We start from the raw sequence: 20,930 nt of genomic DNA, 5'->3' as shown, positions 1-20,930 counted from the left end.
CGCTGTATGATCAAGAACCTTCTTAACTGAAAAATGACCAGTGACCCTAAATGGTGAATGCCACATTAGGATCAAAATTTTCTGCACCTACGTGTACATTACCCTTCATTATTAAAATCCATAGTTGTCTAAACCTGAACTGTTTAGGTTTGTTGACTTGCAAGTTGCAACCAAGATGCTTTTGTAGGTATTTAAAAAACGATACAATTGATGAACTAATGACTAACCAATCAGGCTTTTGACTTTTTGTACAGTTATTCAGAAGTAGAATAACAAGTTAAATTTGAGTGCATCATAAAATTTCTTTCGTATCAGGTTCAATGATGGATCCGAATGCGTATGGAGTTTCAATGATTGGGACAAATAGAAAGAATGTGAGTGATAAGGAAAAAAAATTCCAAGAATAAAAGACACAGCAGCAACGAAAAGATAAAGATAAAAAGAATTAGTTAACAGTAAAATTAGTCTTTGAAATATAGATCATTCTCCAAATTTATTTTTGAAAAATTGTATCAATCAAATTAGTCTTTTTAAAGATTACAAATTAATCATTTTTATCCTTCCGTCACTCAATTAATAGTTTTCATCAACGATTGATGATATAGAATGTTAACTGACAGTATACTTGATATATAGCATATTCGATTGGATGTTGAACAAATATGTTTTTGAAAATTTATCAATTTAGTCTATTTTTTCAATTATATAAAGTATAATGTTAATATAACCTAACGACATTAAATTAATAGATTTTTATAAATATATTTGTTTAGCATCCAATTGAATATATTAGGTATTATATATGATGTGAGTTAACATTTCATATTATCAATTGTTGACGAAACCTATTAATTGAGTGACTGAAGTACAAAAATGATTAATTTATAATTTTTGAAGGATCAATTTGATTGATAAAATCTTTTAAAAATGAATTTGAAAAACAAGTCAATAATTCGGAACTAATTTGACTATTAACTCTAAAAAGGATAGTTGGATAGTTATTTTTCTATTTACCTCCTGAGAACGTATCAGTGAGGAGGATGAGTTCCATGTATTGATTGTTGTGGTTGCCCCTCCGATGTGTCACAAAGCACAATAATTTTTTGTTAGATTGTTTTAACTTTTGTATACTTACAGGTTAGAATCACCATATAGCTATTTCAACACAAAATAGAATAAGAGAGGGCACAAAAGGATTAGAAGGGAGTAATTGTATGTTGTTAGAGCTAGTTAAAGTAGTTACATTGTTATAGAAGTGCAATAGGTAGTAGAGGAGTTAAGTGCGTGTGTCAAAATAAAAGGGATGGAGTTGGCATGTTGTATCTTGATTCTTGAGGATTCATTCTATCTGACTAGTAGTTTCTTGCACTCAAAATCAAGTAGAGTTCTACATTTATAAAGGTTTAACAATAGCATTAGTTAGTTCGCAAGATTTATTTTTTGTATCATAAAATTCATAACGTGTCTTTATTATAGTGTCTATTCTATGATGTAATTTGGCTACATTTTCAAGTTTTAGTAGTTTCTAAAAGGCCTTTAATAAGTGAAATTAAAATTAAAAGACTTCGTAGGGAACAAAATTAAATAGCTATTAGAGTCTAGTGTGACAATTTCAGTTCATCTTAGCACGCTGTTAACAATTCTATGATAAAAACAAGATTAGAGACTAACGTGAGTCTTGAACGCCAAATTGAATAAACTAAAACTTTAAGGATCAAATTGAGACACAAGTATAATTTCAAAGACCAATCTGAATATTAACTCGGCATTGAGTTATATATCATCATCAATAGGTTGCAGGATTCATCAAGTTACTGTAAGGATCTCATAAAGCATGAGGAGATGAGTAAAAAAATTGTTTCAATTCAATTACATCACTATTTGTCATTTGAAAGAGGTGATAAAATAAATTATTACAAGAATTACTAACGAACAAATCATTCTACTACTTGCAGAAGGGGAAAAGAAAGCCCCCACTAACCAAAAAAATGTATTCTCCCACATCTCTTCCCCTATGACATATGAACTTTCTAGTGTATAAGAAATCATTTTTGTTCTCTTTCAATGTCAAGACTGATAGCAGGGGGATGAAGGTAAAGAAAAATAAAAAATAATAAGAAAAAATCCTAGCAAAGTCAAAATTTCCTACTTCTGGCTCTACAGTAAGGAAACCACAGATCAATGAGTTCAAAATATCTGGGGTTGCAGAATTCCATAAGCATAGAGAAGTAGTGCATTTCAACTTGTGGCACAGTCTTGCAGATAAGGGTGACTTTGATTTATGTACTTGTCCCATAGTGGCTTATACCTGCCTATAGCAAACTTCAGCCATGGCTTCATGTTCCCGTTGAAGTGAATGACCGCCGCACTTTCAATCAGGCGGTTATCAATATTAAGGTCATAACCCAATCCTAAAACATGCCATCTTCTGTCAAGTGGCTCTGTCAGACCATAAAAACATAGAAGACCAGGAGGAAGAGTCCCAAGCTTCCAGAGTGTCCCATCAGCGTTCTGCTCTTGCCAGTAATGATATTTGGCGGTCGCATTCGCCTTCCTCCATGCAACCAAGTCAAAAATGTTCATACCGAATGCCCATGCACATGCCTGAGGGTCAAACTTTGAGCTTATAATTGAGTTTGAGAAGTTGAGATATTTGTAGTACCGATGAAATGCTTCAAGGCAAGTTTCCACTGCACCATTTACATTGCCATGCAGATCCAGTGAGAAAAGCTGAGTCAGGTCCTTCTGTACAACAACATCATCATCCAAGAAAACAACCTTCTCAAGTTGTGGATAAATCTCGGGGATGTAAAACCGAAGATGATTCAATAAAGACAAAAATTTGGGATTCCGCATTTTCGGTTCGACATTTGCATCCTGATATAGCCCAAAATAAAAGGTTTTTGAGTCTGGATTCAGGAGCTGCTTGACAATAGGAGAATAACTTGCATTCAACCAGTGAAACTCCTCAATATTCTGTACCTCTATGGTGGCCCCTTTAAAGTCGTTACTGAGGAACCATGTTTGCATTGCTCCATAATTCACTCCATCAGTGACTATGTGAAAGACTAACTGCTTTGGATGGTCAGCATTGGAGACAGTTGAATTAACAACTACTGAGGTTGCCAGTACATTATCTGAAAATATGCAGAAATGATAGAGATTGTTGTCCACAAGCCGCTGCGAGTTTTTCTTCTCATCTGAGAGTGCTTTCAGAGATGGCTTCTTTAGCCAATCAGACATGAGTTTCACATTTAAGCAATGAAGACTCTTCGGTAACCCCTCGGCTGCTATTTGACCAAACACGGTACTTTGAACCGTGGCTGCATTGGCACGCTCTTCAAGAGCTTGAATATGCGATTTCATAGTCACTATTGTGGTTGCAATGTCATAATGAATGTCTTGTGCCTTAAAAATTAGAGAAGAAAGGCTTTTAATAATTGGCTCTGCTTCCTCCAGTGTTACGGGCTCCCCTGTCATCGCAGCTTTCGAAAGCAAAAGTTGGCAACCTCTGATCTTTGCGCTAAGCTGCCAAGCAAGGTGAAGATTGTTGTGCTCTTTGGCAATAACTACATAAGCCTTGGCAAGAATCATTTGTTGTGTTAACTGTCGTGAAAATGATTTTACACTTAAAATTTCTTCAGTAAAATTCAAACTCTCCTTAGCAAAATGTTCAAGTCTAGCATTTCTCTCCTGCAAAGGAAAATCACCTGCCTTATAAGTACTAGAAGTTGGAGAATAATAAACTACTTGGAAGAAATACCACTATCAACTAAGCATTAACAACAGTCATTCACACATCCCATACTTTTTCACTCCATGTGTTATTAACACATACTTTGAACATGTTTATTAGTTCATATTGGTGACAGTCAACTTTAGCTTTTGATATCATCCAGAATCTTGAGTCCGCCACTTTAGGTTTTGATATCATGGTTTCAGATATTTTCCTAAGTGTTGGATCCTTAGAGTGGATTTTATGTATCAACAATTGAAAGCGGAATGATGTGCAAGTAAAGACAGAACAGTTTCCAAACCTAATAATTAGTTCATGTTTTAGATTCTAATACTAATCACCAAATGATACCAGTCAACAAAATATGTTCTTTGGACTCTTTCCCTTCAGGCCGATACTAAATATATTTTCAAAAAATGAAAAAAAAAAGTTTCCTATCCTTGTCACTGACCTTTTCCATGCAAAATCTATTATTACTTTATTAGCTTCTTCAATCTAACTCAATCATTTTTTATCTACCTAACACCTTTTCCTCAATAGGAACCAAACACAGTCCAATGTAGCCAAATTACAAATGAAACCTTTGATAACATGATAACCGAAGACACTTTGGAACATAGAAACAAATTCCAACAATATGAATACAGCCTCAGATAATTTCCCATAGTTCATCCAGCAACAGAAATTACAATCTTGACCAAACATGCAAAAATTGTATAGGTAATGGTAATGTTGTGATGCCAGCCCAAAAGGAAAATGCATTATTAAAATAAGGAACTAATCATCGGTTGCCTTCTTTCTGGTTTATGCAGGATAACCCTCAGGATGCCAGACTATTGCCTCAGCATCAACCATGAGATTAAATTGCATCAGTATTCACAGCAAATAACCAAGATATTTCAGTTTTGGCTATTTAGTAGAGTATGCTAAATAATTGTGGTGAAACACACAAATCAATTAGCCATGTAAAACTGTTCTATTGATATCCCAGTACCGGAGAAGTTTCAAGTATACAGATATATAGAAATAATGAGGAAATGCATTGTCCTTCAAAAAATAAAAAAGTATTGAAACATTTACTATTGAATCTAGGATGAAATGAGATTGAAAAAACTATACTTTCTAATTGTAAGCTCGAAAATAGTGCACAAAACAACAACATTTTATACCACTCATTAAAATACAACTAACATGTCAAGGCTTCATTGTTATTGAAAAAGAGCAATTAGAAGAAGAGAAGGGCGGATAAATACAAGCATCATGATAAAACAGTTCAGTCCAAGGATACTACTTTCGCGTGTGAAACAAGAGAGGAAGATAGTATTGAAATTCAAGATAACACTGATCCACATTGAAAACACTTCAATCTCAGCTGTATATTTTAAAGTAACTGACAACTCGATTCACTTTAGGATATTTTCAATAAATATCAATTGCTTTCTTCCTATTCCAATGCTAGCTATCAGATTGAGGCAGCTAACAAACACAAAAAACGTTAAGACAAATTGATCTAAACCACAGTTCATTGACAGTGAGCAAAAATGTGATGAACTCAATTACAGTAGTTGAAATGCAAAGAGAACACCACAATAACACATCGACATAACTACCCATCAGATTAACAAAACCGATTCAAACAGCATTGAAACTAAGCTCCAAGCAGAAATCCCATCACAATCAAACTCTAAAAAATAAAAAATTGATCACCAAAAACACAACAAACAATGAGACAAATGATCAAACAGAAGATATGCATCGTAATTTTTCTTACCAGCAAGGGGTACTCGTCCCGATCTTCATTCTGATTATGATGCACAACGAACAAGACTAACCCTACAACAGAGGACAAACCAAGGAGAACCCAGATCCAATAAGAGAACCTCCGTCGAACCGGGCGCCGAAAATCGGCGGCCCGTCGCCGCATCTTTCGGCGGTTGCGTCCACAATTCAGAGCCGAATCGAGGATTCAGAGCGACTCATGTGTTCGATTCGATCGAGAATCCATAAAAATCGATCCTTTTGAGGCACTAATAGCAAGGGAGCTTGTGATTGATGGTGCCAATAATTAAAGGGGCCCCCTTTGTTGAGTGCTTGTGAAGTGAAGACAAAAAGAATCTACGTAACATGCAGTTGCTGCATTCGGAGTGAGTGAGGATTGTTGCAATCTGAGATTTTGAAAAAGCTGATTGGAAAATGTTGATCTGTTCTTCTATGATGAGGATTTTAGTGACAGTAAGATGGAGTCGGAGAATAAGAGTTAAAGACCGACAAATAATGGTAAATTACAATGTGAGATTTTAGATTAAGAAACTAAAAATGAACTCAACTGAATTTTTAGGAAAAGAAAAATAGTGTGTATGCTGGTGGAAATGGATCCTTTTCATTTTTTTTAATATTTGAGAGAATAAAGTGTGATCTCTCATCTTTAAATAGGAGAGAGAACAATGAAAAATGAGATTCTACACTGAATATTATCAATTTTTTTTTACTGGAGAGGATCCACTCCCTTATGCTAATTAACTGATTTAGTTCAATAAATGAGATTTGAAAAAGTTTATTTTTTAATAATTACTCAAGTGTGATCTCTCATCTTTAAATAGGAGAGAGAACAATGAAAAATGAGATTCTACACTGAATATTATCTAATTTTTTTTCGTTGGAGAGGATCCACTCCCTTATGCTAATTAACTGATTTAGTTCAATAAATGAGATTTGAAAAAGTTTATTTTTTAATAATTACTCAAATCGGTTTTGAAGTTTTTAATGTTAGAGAGTTAGTATTTTAAATTTTAAAATACATAATATAGTCTCTTAAATTTATTTATGTTAGATAATATAATTTTTTTAATAATTTTTATTTAATTAAAATTATTATTTTAGAATTTTTAAAATTTTTAAGATTATTTTAATTTTTTTTAATTTTTTAAATACTATTTTACTCTTCGAATTAAATTAAAAAAATTATATTATTTACTAAAAATAAATATTATGAATTATTTTGTATATTTTAAAATTTAAAAGAATAAAATATCTAACATTAAAAATGTGAGAGATTGATTTAGATAATTATTTTTTATTTTTTTTTACCGAAAAACTGTATTATAGTACATGCAATTTATTTGATGTAAGAATACAGAAAAAATAATTATTTTAGTGTTAACTCATATTTTAATTATGTTTTGATTTCCTAATAAAGAAAATTTTAAATTTTTATTTTATTCATGTTTATAAAATATAAACGTACATTTAAAATTTTATTCACTTAAAAATTCAAAAATGTAAATTAAAAAAAGTAATTGACAATCTTAATTCATTTTTTTAATTATTTTTTAAAATTTAATTTTCATACATTGTGAGTATAAAATATATTTATACATGTATTTAATTATATAATGTTATGTCAGCAAAAAAATATCTTTTATCTTAATTATTTGAATCGTAATTAAAAAAACAGATCTAATTGAATATAATAAATTAATAAAAATATAATATCTTTTTATTTATTTAATGAAGAGTATTTAAAGATGAACTATTTTCTAATTTTTATATAAAATAAAGGTAGAGAGAAAATAAACACTACACCCAATTACAGTTAATTTTCTGCCAAACAGAATAACATCTTCATCAAACTTATATTACAAAAAATAATTTTTAAACATTTAATTTATTCTACTATATTAATATTTACTTTATGAATATTAGATTTTGGTGTAGGCGTGTAGCTCTTATTTTGACAAACAAATTCCTCTTATTTCACCATTTTACAGAACAAAGCACAAATAATACTGAAAACTGTTTTTCATTAGCCTACCAAGTTAATTTCCCTCGCACCTTTTCAATTTTCATTCATTTAATGCCTGAATCTTACACATCAAGTAACATGTTTCATTAATAATCACATTAATTAACTATATATATATATATATATATATATATATATATTATTTTATTGAGTTTAATTTTAATACATTGACATTGTAAAACGTTTTTATACTGGTGCAATTATATTTATTATTTTAGATAACCATTTAGACATTTACGTGGTCAATGCAAAAGGTAATTATTATTACTATGTATTACGTAATTAGATGTATGTGTAAAATTACTTTACGCACAATGTATTAAAATTAAATGGATCCCGCTAGGGAGATAATGGACTATTTGTACAATGTGTACAATAGGTTATTGAGTTACAAAATGAACATCATCCATACTATCTAGAATAACCATCCGAGTACTAGGAATAATAAACATTTCCCAAAAACTTAAACTGACGCTCTAATACCATGTCATGATACCACTCATCCCAAAAGTTTCAGCTGATAGGAAAAGGTAACACTAATGGTTATATTTCTAATACTCCATAAACCTTTATTGTACATATTGTACAAATATTCCATTGGCTCATCATACTTTCTCAAATTAAATTTTATTTTATTTAAGCCAAAAGCCAAAAATTTTTATGGCGTTTGGTAGAAATTAGGGGTGCACATGGGCCGGGTAAAGCCAGGTTTGATGTGACCCAGACCCGACCCGAAATATATATCGGGTCTATTTATTAGACCTGAACCCAACCCTAGACCCGATGAAACCAATACACTTTCGGGCCACAATTATACCGGGTGAAAACCGGGCCGTTAACATTACATTACATTGATACCTTCTTGTAAGCTAGCATGTAAAAATATCCAAATTTTCAAGACTCCAACTATTATTTAACATGGTAAAATTCACTTAGAAAAATATAACAAGAACCAATCTTTCTTTAAAATTAAAGCATAACCACAATCAATACTAAAGCAAAACCACAATCAATACTAATATTGTCTAATAATACCAAATATTTAAATAATACAAATAACACAATATTATGCATTAGTTTAAAGTCTTATGCATTCTAAACATAAAACATTAACTTATAGTCTTATAATGACTAATAAAACAAAATATTAAGGTTTACAATACTTAAATTCCACATAAGAATAGTCATTATCCATCACTAATAACACAAAATATTAATTGTGTATGATGACTGGGCCACCGGGCCGACTTCGGGTGACCCGAGTTATGGCCCGGATCCGACCCGAAATAATGACCAGGTCTATTTTTGAGACCCTTACCTAGCCCTAAACCCGATGAAATCACACCAAATTAGCCCCTAAAGTATTCGAGACCGGGCCGGACCAAATCTGTGCACCCCTAGTAGAAATTAAATAGCCTCCAAGTTTCTTAATCTTCCTTCTCACAGCAATGGTCATGCAAGGTGAGTTCTGCTTCAAGCAATACTCAACAACCTCAATCTCGTCCTCATCCGCAGCCTCCTCTTCGCCATCAGCTACCGCATTAATGATCGCTTCCTTTGTCCGAGGACCAACAGCGACACGCTTTGTTGCTTCGCTTCTTGCATTATGGTAGGGGAGTGGATCCTCTCAAGTGAAAAAAAAAATAGATAGTATCTAGTGTAGAATCTCACTTTTCATTGTTTTTTCTCTTCTATTTAATTTTAGTCCCACTTATAAAATTAAAGGTGAGAGATCACACTTTATTCTTTCAAGTGTTAAAAAAAATAGAGAGGATCCAGCGCCCTTTTCTTCTTCTTCAAGCATTACTACACTTACTTGCACCTCAAGAAGAGGAATACATGTTACATAAGCAGAACAATGTTCCATTTCCTAGGAATCAATGAAATTACTTTTTAATTTGAAATTTACTCCGGGTTTCTTTATTTCGCGTATGTTTTTTATTTTAAGCAGAAGTTGATAAGCCTTTAAATTAAACTTTCTTTCATTAGAATCTGTCTATCAAATCATCAAATCAATAAAAAGAAACAAAAAAAGTGTAATAATATTATATATTGGCATGGATATAAATCCATTACTTGTAACTACTTAAGAAAACTCATTATCTTATGTATGTCTAAGATAAGAGATTAATTTAATATTTCATTAATATTAGATGATTGGGTAAAATATTTTTTTTGATATCATAACATATAACTGAATAAAAAAATATTTAGAAGAAAATAAAAAATTAATTCAAAACATATTAAAATTATCTTATTTTACATTCTTTAATATTGCTGAAATAATTGGATAATTTTGGATTGTTGTATTTTATTATTGAATTAAATGTTTGATTATTTGTAAATAAATAAGATCTAATTAGTATGTTGTTGGCAGGACGGTTAGAATTATCTATATTATTAGCATAGATATAAATCTATTACTTCATACTTAAGAAAACTCATAATTCGCAATAACACATAATGGAATCTTTGTAAATATATAATAACATTTGTGATTCTCACCTTCTCTACTAGTGGGTTTGGCTACATGAACAAGAACAACATTGTCTTGTCTCTGAATAGTGCGAGAGAGTGCCCAATCTAGAGCACCCTTAGCTTCAAAGCTAGAATCCATAACCACCATAACCTGGTTGTTGCCGCCAGTTTCAACACCACTTTCATCAGCCTTGTCTCTAGAAGATTCATGCACATCGTTGCTCGAAAACTCTGCTCTAGAAGAAGAAGAAGCTCTTACGTGAGGGGTCGCGTTACCAAAGCACAAACCTCGCAACCTCAGTCGTGGCCTGCTTCTTCCTAGTCCCATTTTTTTTCTTTCAAATTGTAAGGAATCAATATGAAGTTATGAACAATGGAACTGTTACTATACTATATAGTATGAGCTAATAATATATAGTGTGTTCATTTGGGAACATAAAATTGAACAATGCCAGCTTCAATATTCAATGTGACACTTGACTTTGATATTTATTTATTTGTCTTTTGGTCACGATCCAACTTCTCAAAGGGACATTTAATGATTTATTTGTTTGTTTATGTGTGATTTTCTTAGTTGGGGGGCCAGTTCTGTATGAACGTGGTGGGAGTCATGAAGATCTTGGATTGCTGAACAAGAGTTGACAATGTTAACATTAATTTTTTAAGAGGAATACTAGGTAGACAATGACTTTGTTGAACAACATGAATAATGGGTCTTAAAAATTAGTCCAATTACACTAATAACTCAGTTCACCTCGTCCCCCACCTCCCCTCACTCAAATTCTAATTTTAATTATTCTAATTACTAACATCATAATTATTCTCCTCACAGCCGACGGTCCTCCTGTCCTGATCATTCTGAATACAGAATTAATTAATATTAATTCATGATAAAATAAATGTTAATTGTTTAATTTTTTGGGTTTAAAATATATTTCAATAAAATGTCAAAGGAAATTTTTTTAATTTTATTTTAGTTATGAAATCGGTTTGAGTTGATTATTAATATTTCACCAGTCCTAATTTTATGTATTTGTATTTCATTTGAGTTAATTTGAAATGATATCATGTTTGGATTTGTAAGATACTTTCATGCAATTTTGAGATGGACTTTTGTGTTGAAGTAACTATGGAAGAAAAAATTTTGGGTTTATGGTTCTAGAATTCAATGGGCAATTATTCGCTTGTGTTCTTCTAATGTTACAAAACCTGCCTGTATATAAAGTTTTTGAACTGGTTTGGGGTTATTTGATATCTTTTTAATAACAGTTAATAGTGTAATATGCATTTTCTATACATAATTACTATCTTATTTTGTTACTTGGTTGACCATGGATGTTCTATTTTGAATAAGATATATTAAGATCAAATGATCTGAATATAAAATTAATTAACATTAATCCATGGTAAAGTAAATGTTAGTTATTTAATTTTTTTAGTTCGGAATATATTTCAAGAAAATAACAAAGGGCCATTTTTAATTTTATTTTAGGTATGAAATCGGTTTGAGTTGATTAACAATATTCCAGCAGTCTTAATTTTTATGTATTTGTATTTCATTTGAGTTAATTTGAAATGATATTTGTTAGGGATGTTTGATTTTGTAAGACATTTTGATGCAATTCTGAGACGGACTTTTGTGTTAAAGTAACTCGTGACGTATTACTTCGGTTCTGAATTTTATGGCAAAAAAAATTTGTGTATATGATTCTGAAATTCAGTTTGTCTTATTCGTTTGTGTTTTTTCATCACCCTCACAATGAAAATACTATACAGATATGCTTCGGACAATGAGAGTGGAGATTATGGAGGATATTATCATGGGAGAACACAATTGATCCATTGAAAATGTGCGAACTTTGTTGGACTGAAATGAAGAACATGTATGCCACAACCGTACAAAGAAATAAGAAAAAGGAGGTTAAATCACCTCTCACAGCACCAAGCACTAGGACATTGATGAACTTGTGAGGAAGAACCGGAATCAGAGAAAGCAATAGATGTACCTAGAGCCCGTTTGGAAAGTAACAGAAGCTATTTTTTTTTTACTTTTAAATTATGAAAAGTCACAATAAAAAAAGCTAAAAAATAGCAACAAAATATATATTGACACATTTCATATTCATTTTTTATTTTCACCTACCATATCATGCACAATAAAATAACAAATACTAACTATACAATAATTTCTTTTGCATTGCCATCAAGATTATTGTGAATTAGAATTTTAATATTCATTCTCTTTAAAAAATTGTATTTTTTGAGTTATTTATCCAAACACTACAACTTTAAAATAAGTACTTTTATAACTAAAAATCAACACAAAATAACTTATTTATAAGTTGCTATTAATAAAAGTCCTTCTACTTTAAACTCTTTTTCCAAAAGAGCTTATTTAAGTTGTTAACCCAAATTGGACCTTAGTCTTAAAACCACAAATATATTTTTCACATTGTTTACGTGTTTTCGTGGTGGAATTTTGTTACAACAGAAAGGATAAATTTCCATGGTGAATAACATTTTTAGTTCTCTAACTACTTTGATTCTGTTTCAAGATATTAGCGAAGCATAAAAGCTATTAGTTAAGAATAACCATTCGGGTACCAATAAAAATAACCATTCGCTATCATATGGAATCGAACATCCCGCCTCTATTATTTGTTACTATTTACACACTACACCAAGACTCTTCTAAATAACCATTTGAGTGACAATAGAGATAACCATCTGTTAGCCTATAGAATCGAACATCCAGCCTTTATTACTTGTAACTGGCCACATACTCTACACCAAGACTATAACGAATAACCATCTGGGTACCAATAAAAATAACAATCCGCTATCCTATTGAATCGAACATCCATATTAAAATACTTGCAACTGATCACACACACTACACCCAGATTATTCGAAATAACCATCTGGGTAACAAAAGAAATAACCATTCGCTTTTCTATTAAATCGAACATCCAATTTATAATACTTTTAACGAATCACACACACTACACCCAAACTATTTAAAATAACCATCTGGGTAACAATAGAAATAAACATCCACTATTCTATTAAATCGAATATCCAATTTAACATAATTGTAACTAATTATACACACCACACCAAGGCCATTACAAAATAACCATCTAGGTACCAATAGAAATAACCATCCGCTACGCTATTGAATCGAAACTGACTTTCTTTGTATATGTTGCATAAAAATCCTACGCCAGCTTCAAATGCTCAAATTGCATCCAAACTCTTGGTATTTCGTCTTCGGCAAGGCAACTATGATCCGATAACTGCGAATCAGTTCAAAACAGACATCATTCGATGAACATGAGGATTAATGGTCGATTCAATTATGCGGTTTACGAAAAAATAGCAATATACTAGAGACCAAACCTCATCAACAAGATCCGTGTCATCACTTCCAGTAATGTCCGTACATTCTATGACCTATAATCAAACATACACAAACTAATTAGATACCGTACTATTAAACAAGTTTCAACTAAAAAGATTTTATTAATACTTTTTTTCAAAAATATCATTAAAAATTTATTACTATACATAACTTACAAGAAATAATAACAATGAAAAGTGTGCTCATAAAAAATCTCACCTAATTAGTTAGGCTTATATTAAGTATTTATATAGAGCATGCATGGATCTGCCACAACTGAATCGCACCTACACAACCTAAAACCAAGTCCATTTCTATGCTTGAAAAAATCAAAAAGCTCATTATTTCTTCTTGGATGTGAATGATACACTCCCGTTCTCCATTTTCATTTCTTCAATTCCTTCCTTGCCAATCCTCTCTTATTTCTTCTTCTTCTTATTTGTTTATTAATTAATTTATTTTTTTATAGTAGTAATCAGTGTTGTATGTCTTGTGCACTTGCTAATTGGAATTTTGGGGCCTTTGAGTACTATATTGTATGTTATGCACAACTGTACATATATTTTCTAGCAATATTATATAGCGTGAAAAAATAAAAAAGAATGCAAAAACAAAAAACACATTTAGTGAGCATCCAAAATGAACAGCATCTCCACTTAGAGCATATATTTCCATCTATTAAGTGAGTTGTGACTAAATTTGTTTGTGCATGCATGGCATGGAAGCATAAGGATGGAAATTTAAAATTATCTAATGATAACCATGTGGAATGTTTAAAATATACATGAATAGGTAATTTCATTCAATTCACTTAACATGATATGCACTTCTTAAATTACACTAATCAAATGACCAAATTTAAAATTTTAAACCAATTTAGTGTTTAAACAAAACTAATAATCAAGTGCCTTATCAAAACTCAATCTAAACATCATTAAAAATAGCATAACATTACACAATTCTAAATTATAATGTCTAAAAATAACAAAATTTAAGACAAATGCTGGCCAAACATAAGAATTAAACAAAAAATTTCACTCAGGCATTTCATCGAGCATATGGTATGCACAATATGTAAACAGAGATTTTAAACTCAATTTAAGCAGCAATCAATCCAGAAAAATTAGCTATCAAACATTTTAGAATCCAAAAAGTATCAATCTATTAATCTAAGTCTAATCTAAACACTAAAAGCAGAATTAAAAATTAGTTAAAATAAATAAACGAAAGAACACGGACAGGAGGAAGCGTGGAACCTGCGTTAGTGAAAGGAAAAGAATGGAAAGAGAGGGGTAGCAAACGCGCGGTGTTGCAGCGGCACAGAGCTCAGCCGCTGCTGGGTTGCACTGGGGTTTCTCGCCAGGGTTGGGCTTTGCACAGAGAATAGGGGTAGCGTACAGGGGATTGAGGAGAAATGGAGAAAGAGAAAAGAAAAAGAGAAGAAAGGGAAGAGAGATGGAGTAGGCAACGGTGGTCGCCGGTGATGATGGCGATGGTGTCGGACGGAGGGTTGTGGCTGATCGAGTTGAGAGTGCAGAAGAGAAAAGGGTCAAGCGAGAGGAAGATAAGATGAGAGGCTAGTTGCAGAGCTTCAATTCACCAATGTGAAAATCCTTATTTTTTTAATTTAAAAAATGATTATTATTATTAGAATTTAATTAATCAAACCATTAATTATATTTAGGATTAATTTACTTTTTTAACCCCATTGTTTACATTATTGTTTACTAATGTTATTGTTTACCTATACTTTTCCATTCTTTAATAGATTACACACGTATGGAGGAATAATTCTGAGGGAATGCACCACAATTAGAATAATCAAAGAAAATTAAGAAAACACACCAATGAAATGCGGAGATAACGTTAATTAGAATTTGAAGACATCAACGAAACATGGGCACACGTATTGATGTAATCTCGACAAGTATAATTGATAAATAATTATAACTTAAATTATTTAAGAATAAGTCCGGTATTATGGATACTGGTGACACTTTAACCCGCCAATGACATGGTAACACGTGGTCCAAAGGACTCTCCATGTAAGAAGGTAACGACGTCGCTGAGGAATCCTATAACAATCCTTTAAAAGAGGGTTGTTAGACAGTGGAATTCCAACGTGGCATCCACCAGATTAATTCCTATCTGGTCTGCTTAATGTGCATTCCAATATCCATGGTTCAAACACATGTTTCATGCAGAGCATCCATCCTCCATTATACAAGCTAAATATTTTATCAATATTGGTCACTAAACATGTCGTCTTCTTTTATCCATTTTCGTGACAAGCTAACCATTTATCTATTCTCTCTTTTCATATAATCATATCCACTGTTCTGTTTTTCATTTCAAATTTTAAATTTTGCAAAGATGATTTATAATGTTCATCACTCAACATAGTCATTACCAATTATTTTGATTTGTCACTCATACGAGAACTCTCGCGACTAGATCGCAAGCAAGTTCTTGATAATAGTGAAGTAGTCCATGGCGAAGTTGATGTTATCAAACTTGGCTTCCATGATCGAATGCCTCTCATGCAGAGCATATTAAAGGTTGTTGAAGAAGACAATGAGAAGTTCTTGCGCAGGCTTAGAGATAGAGTGGATAAGTGTTCTGTTTATCTCTCTATTTATCATCGAAACCAAAGTTTTTTTTATTGTTAATAAGTTTATGAATTTTGCTATGATTACTTTTTGGGTGGGGATTAAAATTTCTAGACTTGAAGTCCATTATGAGAACTTCTCTGTGGAGGGATATTTGTATGTTGGGAGCAGAACATTTCATACTTTGCTTAATGCCACTCTCAACACTTTTGAGGTACTTCTAAAATTGCTGAATACTTAAAAATAATTTCTCTGTATTATTATATATGATTGTTAGTTAAATTTTGAGAATATTACCATTAGTAGAACTAATGCTTTCCCTGATTTATTCATTTGAACGATAGAGCGTCCTGGGATTATTTCTCCTTGCACTCTTCAAGAAGAGAGAATTTCAGATTCTTAAAGATGATAGTAGAATATTAAAATCATTGAGGTCAAATGATTCTCATTTATATTCTAAAGAGTAAGTTTTTTTCTTTTTAAATGATATTTGAATCCTTATATATCTCATTTTTTGGTGTGAAATCTCAGGATGATCTTCTTATTGGGTCTTTCGGGTGCTGAAAAAACTACATTGCTTCTAGCACTTGCGGTGATTTAAGAGTTTGTTTCTATTTCATTAGGCTTTTTTTTTTGTTTGTTTTTTTCTTCTTTATAATTAGTTACTATCTCCATTTCCAAAAAAAAATGTCCATCTGAGTGGTCTAAAGCTATTTATTTGTTTCAAAATATCTATTAATATATAATAGTTAACTAACCAAACAGTAAATTCACACACTATTTAACACTGTTAGATGATTTCTGAGAGAGTGACAATTGTCCTATGTAGTTTTGTTTTTTTTTTCTCTTCATGATAGGATGTTGAAACTAGCGTGACTGTACAATGGAGCCTAAAAAGATGGATGAAATATTGTTTTGCACAGAAGTTTTTCAGGTAATTCAAGCTTTGTGTATTCCTAATTCCAAAATTCCAATTTTCCAAATACAATAGATAATCGTAGCATTTGATTGGCTGATAACACTATCACACGGATTGCCTTTCGTTAATCAGCCAAATGTTTTGATTTCAAATTCTAAACAAAACTCATTAGTGGAAATTTTCCCGCAAAAATTTTGGAATGAGTTTTAAACTTTTAATCTTCTTCAAAAAAAATTGAATTTATCATTTCTCTCTCTCTCTCCCTCTCTCTTTCCTCAATTTGTTTCTCTCTCAATTCAATCTCACGACCATTCACGATTAGAGAAAATACAGAAGCAAAAAGGAAGACTGGAAAAGGTGTGAGTTGAAGAAGAGGGCAAAGGGAAAGGTCTGCGAGTTTGACGGTGTTGTAGTTGGTTGGTATGCATGTTGAGGTTGGTGAATGAATCTTTCTGTGGGAGAGGAGGTTGAGACCCTGCAGCAGCAGCAGCGGCGGATTTTGCCTTAGGAGTCGTGTTTAACCGAAGCTCGACGCTGTGTTTGCTTTTTATTTTACCTGCTTAGTGTTTCGGTGGAATAGCTGCTGCGTTTTCAAACTTTGGTTTGGGGTTGTGGATCTCTTGGTAATGTGAAGGCTGATGAGGTTTTCGAAGACACTGTTGCTGTTGTTGCTTGAGCTTTGAGAAGTTCTTCATCGCTCAAGGTCTCTAAAGATGGTCAGTTTTGGATAACTTAATCACTTTATGGAATTTCAATCTTTCTTTTTTATTTGTGAATAATGTCTGATTTCAACAGATATGATGAGGAGGCAATATTCTTTGACGAATCTATTAGAAATGCAAAACAAAAGTAATTGGAGTCCAAGACATTGGATGTAAGTCTTTTTGCTACCTTTTAATTGCTTTATTGATTTATTTTTATTCATTTAGATTAAATTTGAATACTAGCAACAAGTGTTGTTTGAATGATTCTGTAATCCAGTATTCTAAAATTTTAAGTTAAGCAAATGAATTCAATCATATAAAAGAAATAATGCAGCAATATTCTTTAATCTAAAAAAGTGTTATTATGCTTGCTCTTTTGTTACTACTTTTTATCCAAGTGTTGGGTACCGAGTAGCATCTTTAAATATGTAAGTAGTCAAGGAACTTCCTCAAATCTAATATAGTTATATGAATTTTTTTAGATAATATTTATATTTTATTGGATGGTTAGGAGAAAATATGTGAGTGTTAGTTACAACTTTTCATGTGATTTAATGATGTAAAAGTTTCTTTTTTCTGCATTTATTTATGTATATTTTGTTTCAACTTGAGTTTTTCTTTCTTGGAAAAAATAAAAGAATGTGAATGACTTGGGTATGTGATGCAATGGTATGTGTTGTCAACATTCACCGGGTGGTTCGTTCCACAAATAAGGAGGATGATTCAGATTGAAAAATAGGAGAAGCTAATATTAAGGAGCTTGGAGTGACTGATGGATTGGAGTAGGGGCAGGTTGTTACTATTGATTTAGGTGTCGGAAGAGATCAGAGATGAAAAAAATAAGTGGATACATAGAATATGTTGACGAGGTTAAGTCCTTTTTAGACTTTTTTTTAACCTTAAATGCAAACCTAAAAATAAAATAACAACTTTTTGCATTAGGATCTGAAAAAAGCATTTTTTTTTAAATAAAAAAATTTCTGCAACAAAAAGACTGTTAAGTTGAGGAAGATATGGTAACTTTTCAACAAGGAATATTTAAAAGAAAAGGTTGCTATGTCTATCTTTAATTACTTAATACTTTAATAGTAACAATATTTTTTGGTATGTTATATTAATATTAAGTAATATGTCTTGAGGTAGCACTTTAATGGCTTTAGAAGTTAGATGATGTATTTAGTTTTAAGTTCTCTTTGAATAGTTTTTAGTTTTGCTAATAATATTTTGATGACTTTTGCAGAACTGTTGCATGTATTTCATGAGCATCTTGGATATGTAATTAATTGTAGGACTTCCTCAGATTTCATCTAATTATATAATAGCAAAATAATAAAAACCAAGAGTAAAACAAAATCAACTTGTCTTCATTGACATTTCATGAATTTGAAAAGCACCAAGAATGCAAGTAAAAGATGGGAGATCAGTGGAAAAAAAAAAAAAGAAAATTGCTACAAAAACAAACTAAAGGTAACCTTCTTGAATCAATACAAATTTTTTATATATTTATAAATTAATTTATATAAATTGAAAATTTTTAACCTCTTGCTTTCCTAATCTTACATGCTCATCAGATTTTGCCATTGTTGCTTCCAAAAAAAATATTCTTCCTTCTATACAAGAACACGAGACTTATAGAAGTCAAATGAATATGGATTGTATTGTTTAAAGGAAGTCTTTGTCACTAATCATTTAAAGTAAGCTCACTTACGTTCTTTTTCTTATAGTATTATTTTGTTGCAAAAGAATAGTAGATTAAATGATATCTCAAAATGGATACAGCATATCTCAATTGTAAATCTTTCTTAAGGATAACTCTAAAATATACCAATAAAAAATTTAGATATGAGTATTCCAATAAATATACATCTTTAATCTTTATAGGTAAAAGATCTAATAGTTGAATTAAAAAAAGGTATTATATTGTAAGGCAAATTCTATGGTGTAGATAATATAAAATATCTACACTTATAGATTTTACGTGTACTGTGTCATTATGTGACACTTGTTCGATGACAAGTTTAACAGATTCAGTAGTTGCAACAAGTACATTGACAGAAACAGAAATTTTGATTTTGATGGTCTGCCACGAGAATGATTTTAGCTTTAATAAGATTAGTAAATAATGTTGTTACGGTAATCTTTTTCTGAAAAATTGGTTTTATGGGCTACATGATTTTTTTTTTGCCGTAGCAGGCTTTAACGGTTGAAGGTCTGGTATTGTAAGTTTGTTAAGGAAAACAAAATGGAAATCTTTTTTCAAACCAAAAAAAGTGAAAATGTTTTCAGGTTGTTATAGATCCAATAAAGAGGGAACGTGACAACTTTAATAACAATGAAAATACTAATGATAAGAAAATTTAGGGGCAAGTACTTTTATTAAAATTTGGTCAGTACTTAATTATAAAAAAAAGTAAGTAATTCTATATTATTGGATAAAATTTCACACCATTAAAATACTAACGATACTAATTGATGACTACAAATCACAAAATTTTAGTCCCCTAACACTCATCTACTAGTAATAACGGAATTTTTATTTAAATAATTAAATAAATATTTTATTTATTGAAATAAATAATTTTAAAAATTATTATGAAAATACGCCATCTACTCTTATCTCGTTTACTTTTTAATGTATCTCGTTTACATTGTAAATATAAAATATATTTTTTGAAAATAATAAAAATATTAATAATTTAAATTGGGCAAACTCTTAAAAATGGAACATTTGAAATAACAGGGAAGATGGACGATTTTATATAATAGAGAAGATGAACGGTTTTAAAAATGGAATACTATTAATACTTTTACTTCTCCTAACCATTGAAATAAGTGAAAGCACCTAAGTAGCTGCCAACTATTAGGTGTGTGTTTGGATTACAGTTTGCAAACCAGAGTTTGCATAAAATTGATTTTGTAAAATTGATTTTGATGATAAGTTAGTTTGGGTTAACGTGATTTATGTTTGGTAATCTTTGTATTAAAATTGATTATAGTAAAATAAATATTGTTTGGATTATACTACTCAAAATCACTTTTAGATAAAAAATTACTAAAATAGACATCAATTTTATATACCTGCAAAATCAGAATACTATAAAAAAATATTTATCATATAAATAAAATAAATATAATAAAAAATAAAATATAAAAGAGAGTACTATAAATTTTATAATGTCACACAAAAAGAAAATATTCTATAATTTTTTTTAGTATCGTCAGTACTCTTTAATTTAGTATTATTTTAGACTATAAATTTTTATTATTTATGACTCTATTGTT

General features: G+C 30.9%; 2 protein-coding genes and 2 long non-coding RNA genes across 12 annotated transcripts; 1 reads left to right on the top strand and 3 right to left on the bottom strand.

Annotated features, from left to right (window-relative positions):
- Positions 1–1,843: 1,843 nt before the first annotated feature.
- On the bottom strand, positions 1,844–6,064 carry LOC112722620 (hexosyltransferase GAUT11). Its single transcript, XM_025773713.2, has 2 exons — positions 5,508–6,064; positions 1,844–3,693 (listed from the first exon to the last, which is right to left on the bottom strand). The coding sequence occupies exons 1-2, from the start codon at positions 5,658–5,660 to the stop codon at positions 2,239–2,241; spliced, it is 1,608 nt and encodes a 535-aa protein (XP_025629498.1). The 5' UTR covers positions 5,661–6,064; the 3' UTR covers positions 1,844–2,238.
- Positions 6,065–8,877: 2,813 nt separating this feature from the next.
- LOC112724058 (uncharacterized) lies at positions 8,878–10,344 on the bottom strand. Its single transcript, XM_072206113.1, has 2 exons — positions 10,044–10,344; positions 8,878–9,164 (listed from the first exon to the last, which is right to left on the bottom strand). The coding sequence occupies exons 1-2, from the start codon at positions 10,342–10,344 to the stop codon at positions 8,878–8,880; spliced, it is 588 nt and encodes a 195-aa protein (XP_072062214.1).
- Positions 10,345–13,086: 2,742 nt separating this feature from the next.
- Positions 13,087–14,920, bottom strand: LOC114924683 (uncharacterized). Its single transcript, XR_011867097.1, has 3 exons — positions 14,673–14,920; positions 13,416–13,469; positions 13,087–13,312 (listed from the first exon to the last, which is right to left on the bottom strand). It is a non-coding gene; the product is annotated as an uncharacterized lncRNA (long non-coding RNA).
- Positions 14,921–15,599: 679 nt separating this feature from the next.
- On the top strand, positions 15,600–19,691 carry LOC112722618 (uncharacterized). Of its 9 annotated transcripts, XR_011867750.1 has the most exons (5): positions 15,619–16,239; positions 16,370–16,458; positions 16,557–16,959; positions 17,267–17,660; positions 17,740–19,691. It is a non-coding gene; the product is annotated as an uncharacterized lncRNA (long non-coding RNA). The 9 variants fall into 9 exon arrangements; XR_003162753.3 differs by having other exon boundaries at positions 15,615–16,239; positions 16,557–17,660; XR_011867749.1 differs by having other exon boundaries at positions 15,612–17,660; positions 17,740–17,818; positions 18,889–19,691.
- Positions 19,692–20,930: the final 1,239 nt, after the last annotated feature.

Source organism: Arachis hypogaea, chromosome 11 (genome assembly GCF_003086295.3).
Source record: "Arachis hypogaea cultivar Tifrunner chromosome 11, arahy.Tifrunner.gnm2.J5K5, whole genome shotgun sequence".
NCBI classification, from domain to species: domain Eukaryota; kingdom Viridiplantae; phylum Streptophyta; class Magnoliopsida; order Fabales; family Fabaceae; genus Arachis; species Arachis hypogaea.
Note: the sequence above shows the minus strand (reverse complement) of the source record. Positions and strands in the feature narration are given on the sequence as shown.

What these genes read in the sequence shown, in the direction of transcription:
- LOC112724058 (XM_072206113.1), bottom strand. Translation starts at nt 10,344, where the DNA reads ATGGGACTAGGAAGAAGCAGGCCACGACTGAGGTTGCGAGGTTTGTGC. An exon ending in CAAACCCACTAGTAGAGAAG is followed by an intron (nt 9,165 to 10,043) that starts GTGAGAATCACA and finishes TTTTCACTTGAG; the next exon opens with AGGATCCACTCCCCTACCAT.
- LOC112722620 (XM_025773713.2), bottom strand. Translation starts at nt 5,660, where the DNA reads ATGCGGCGACGGGCCGCCGATTTTCGGCGCCCGGTTCGACGGAGGTTC. An exon ending in GGGACGAGTACCCCTTGCTG is followed by an intron (nt 3,694 to 5,507) that starts GTAAGAAAAATT and finishes TTTCCTTTGCAG; the next exon opens with GAGAGAAATGCTAGACTTGA.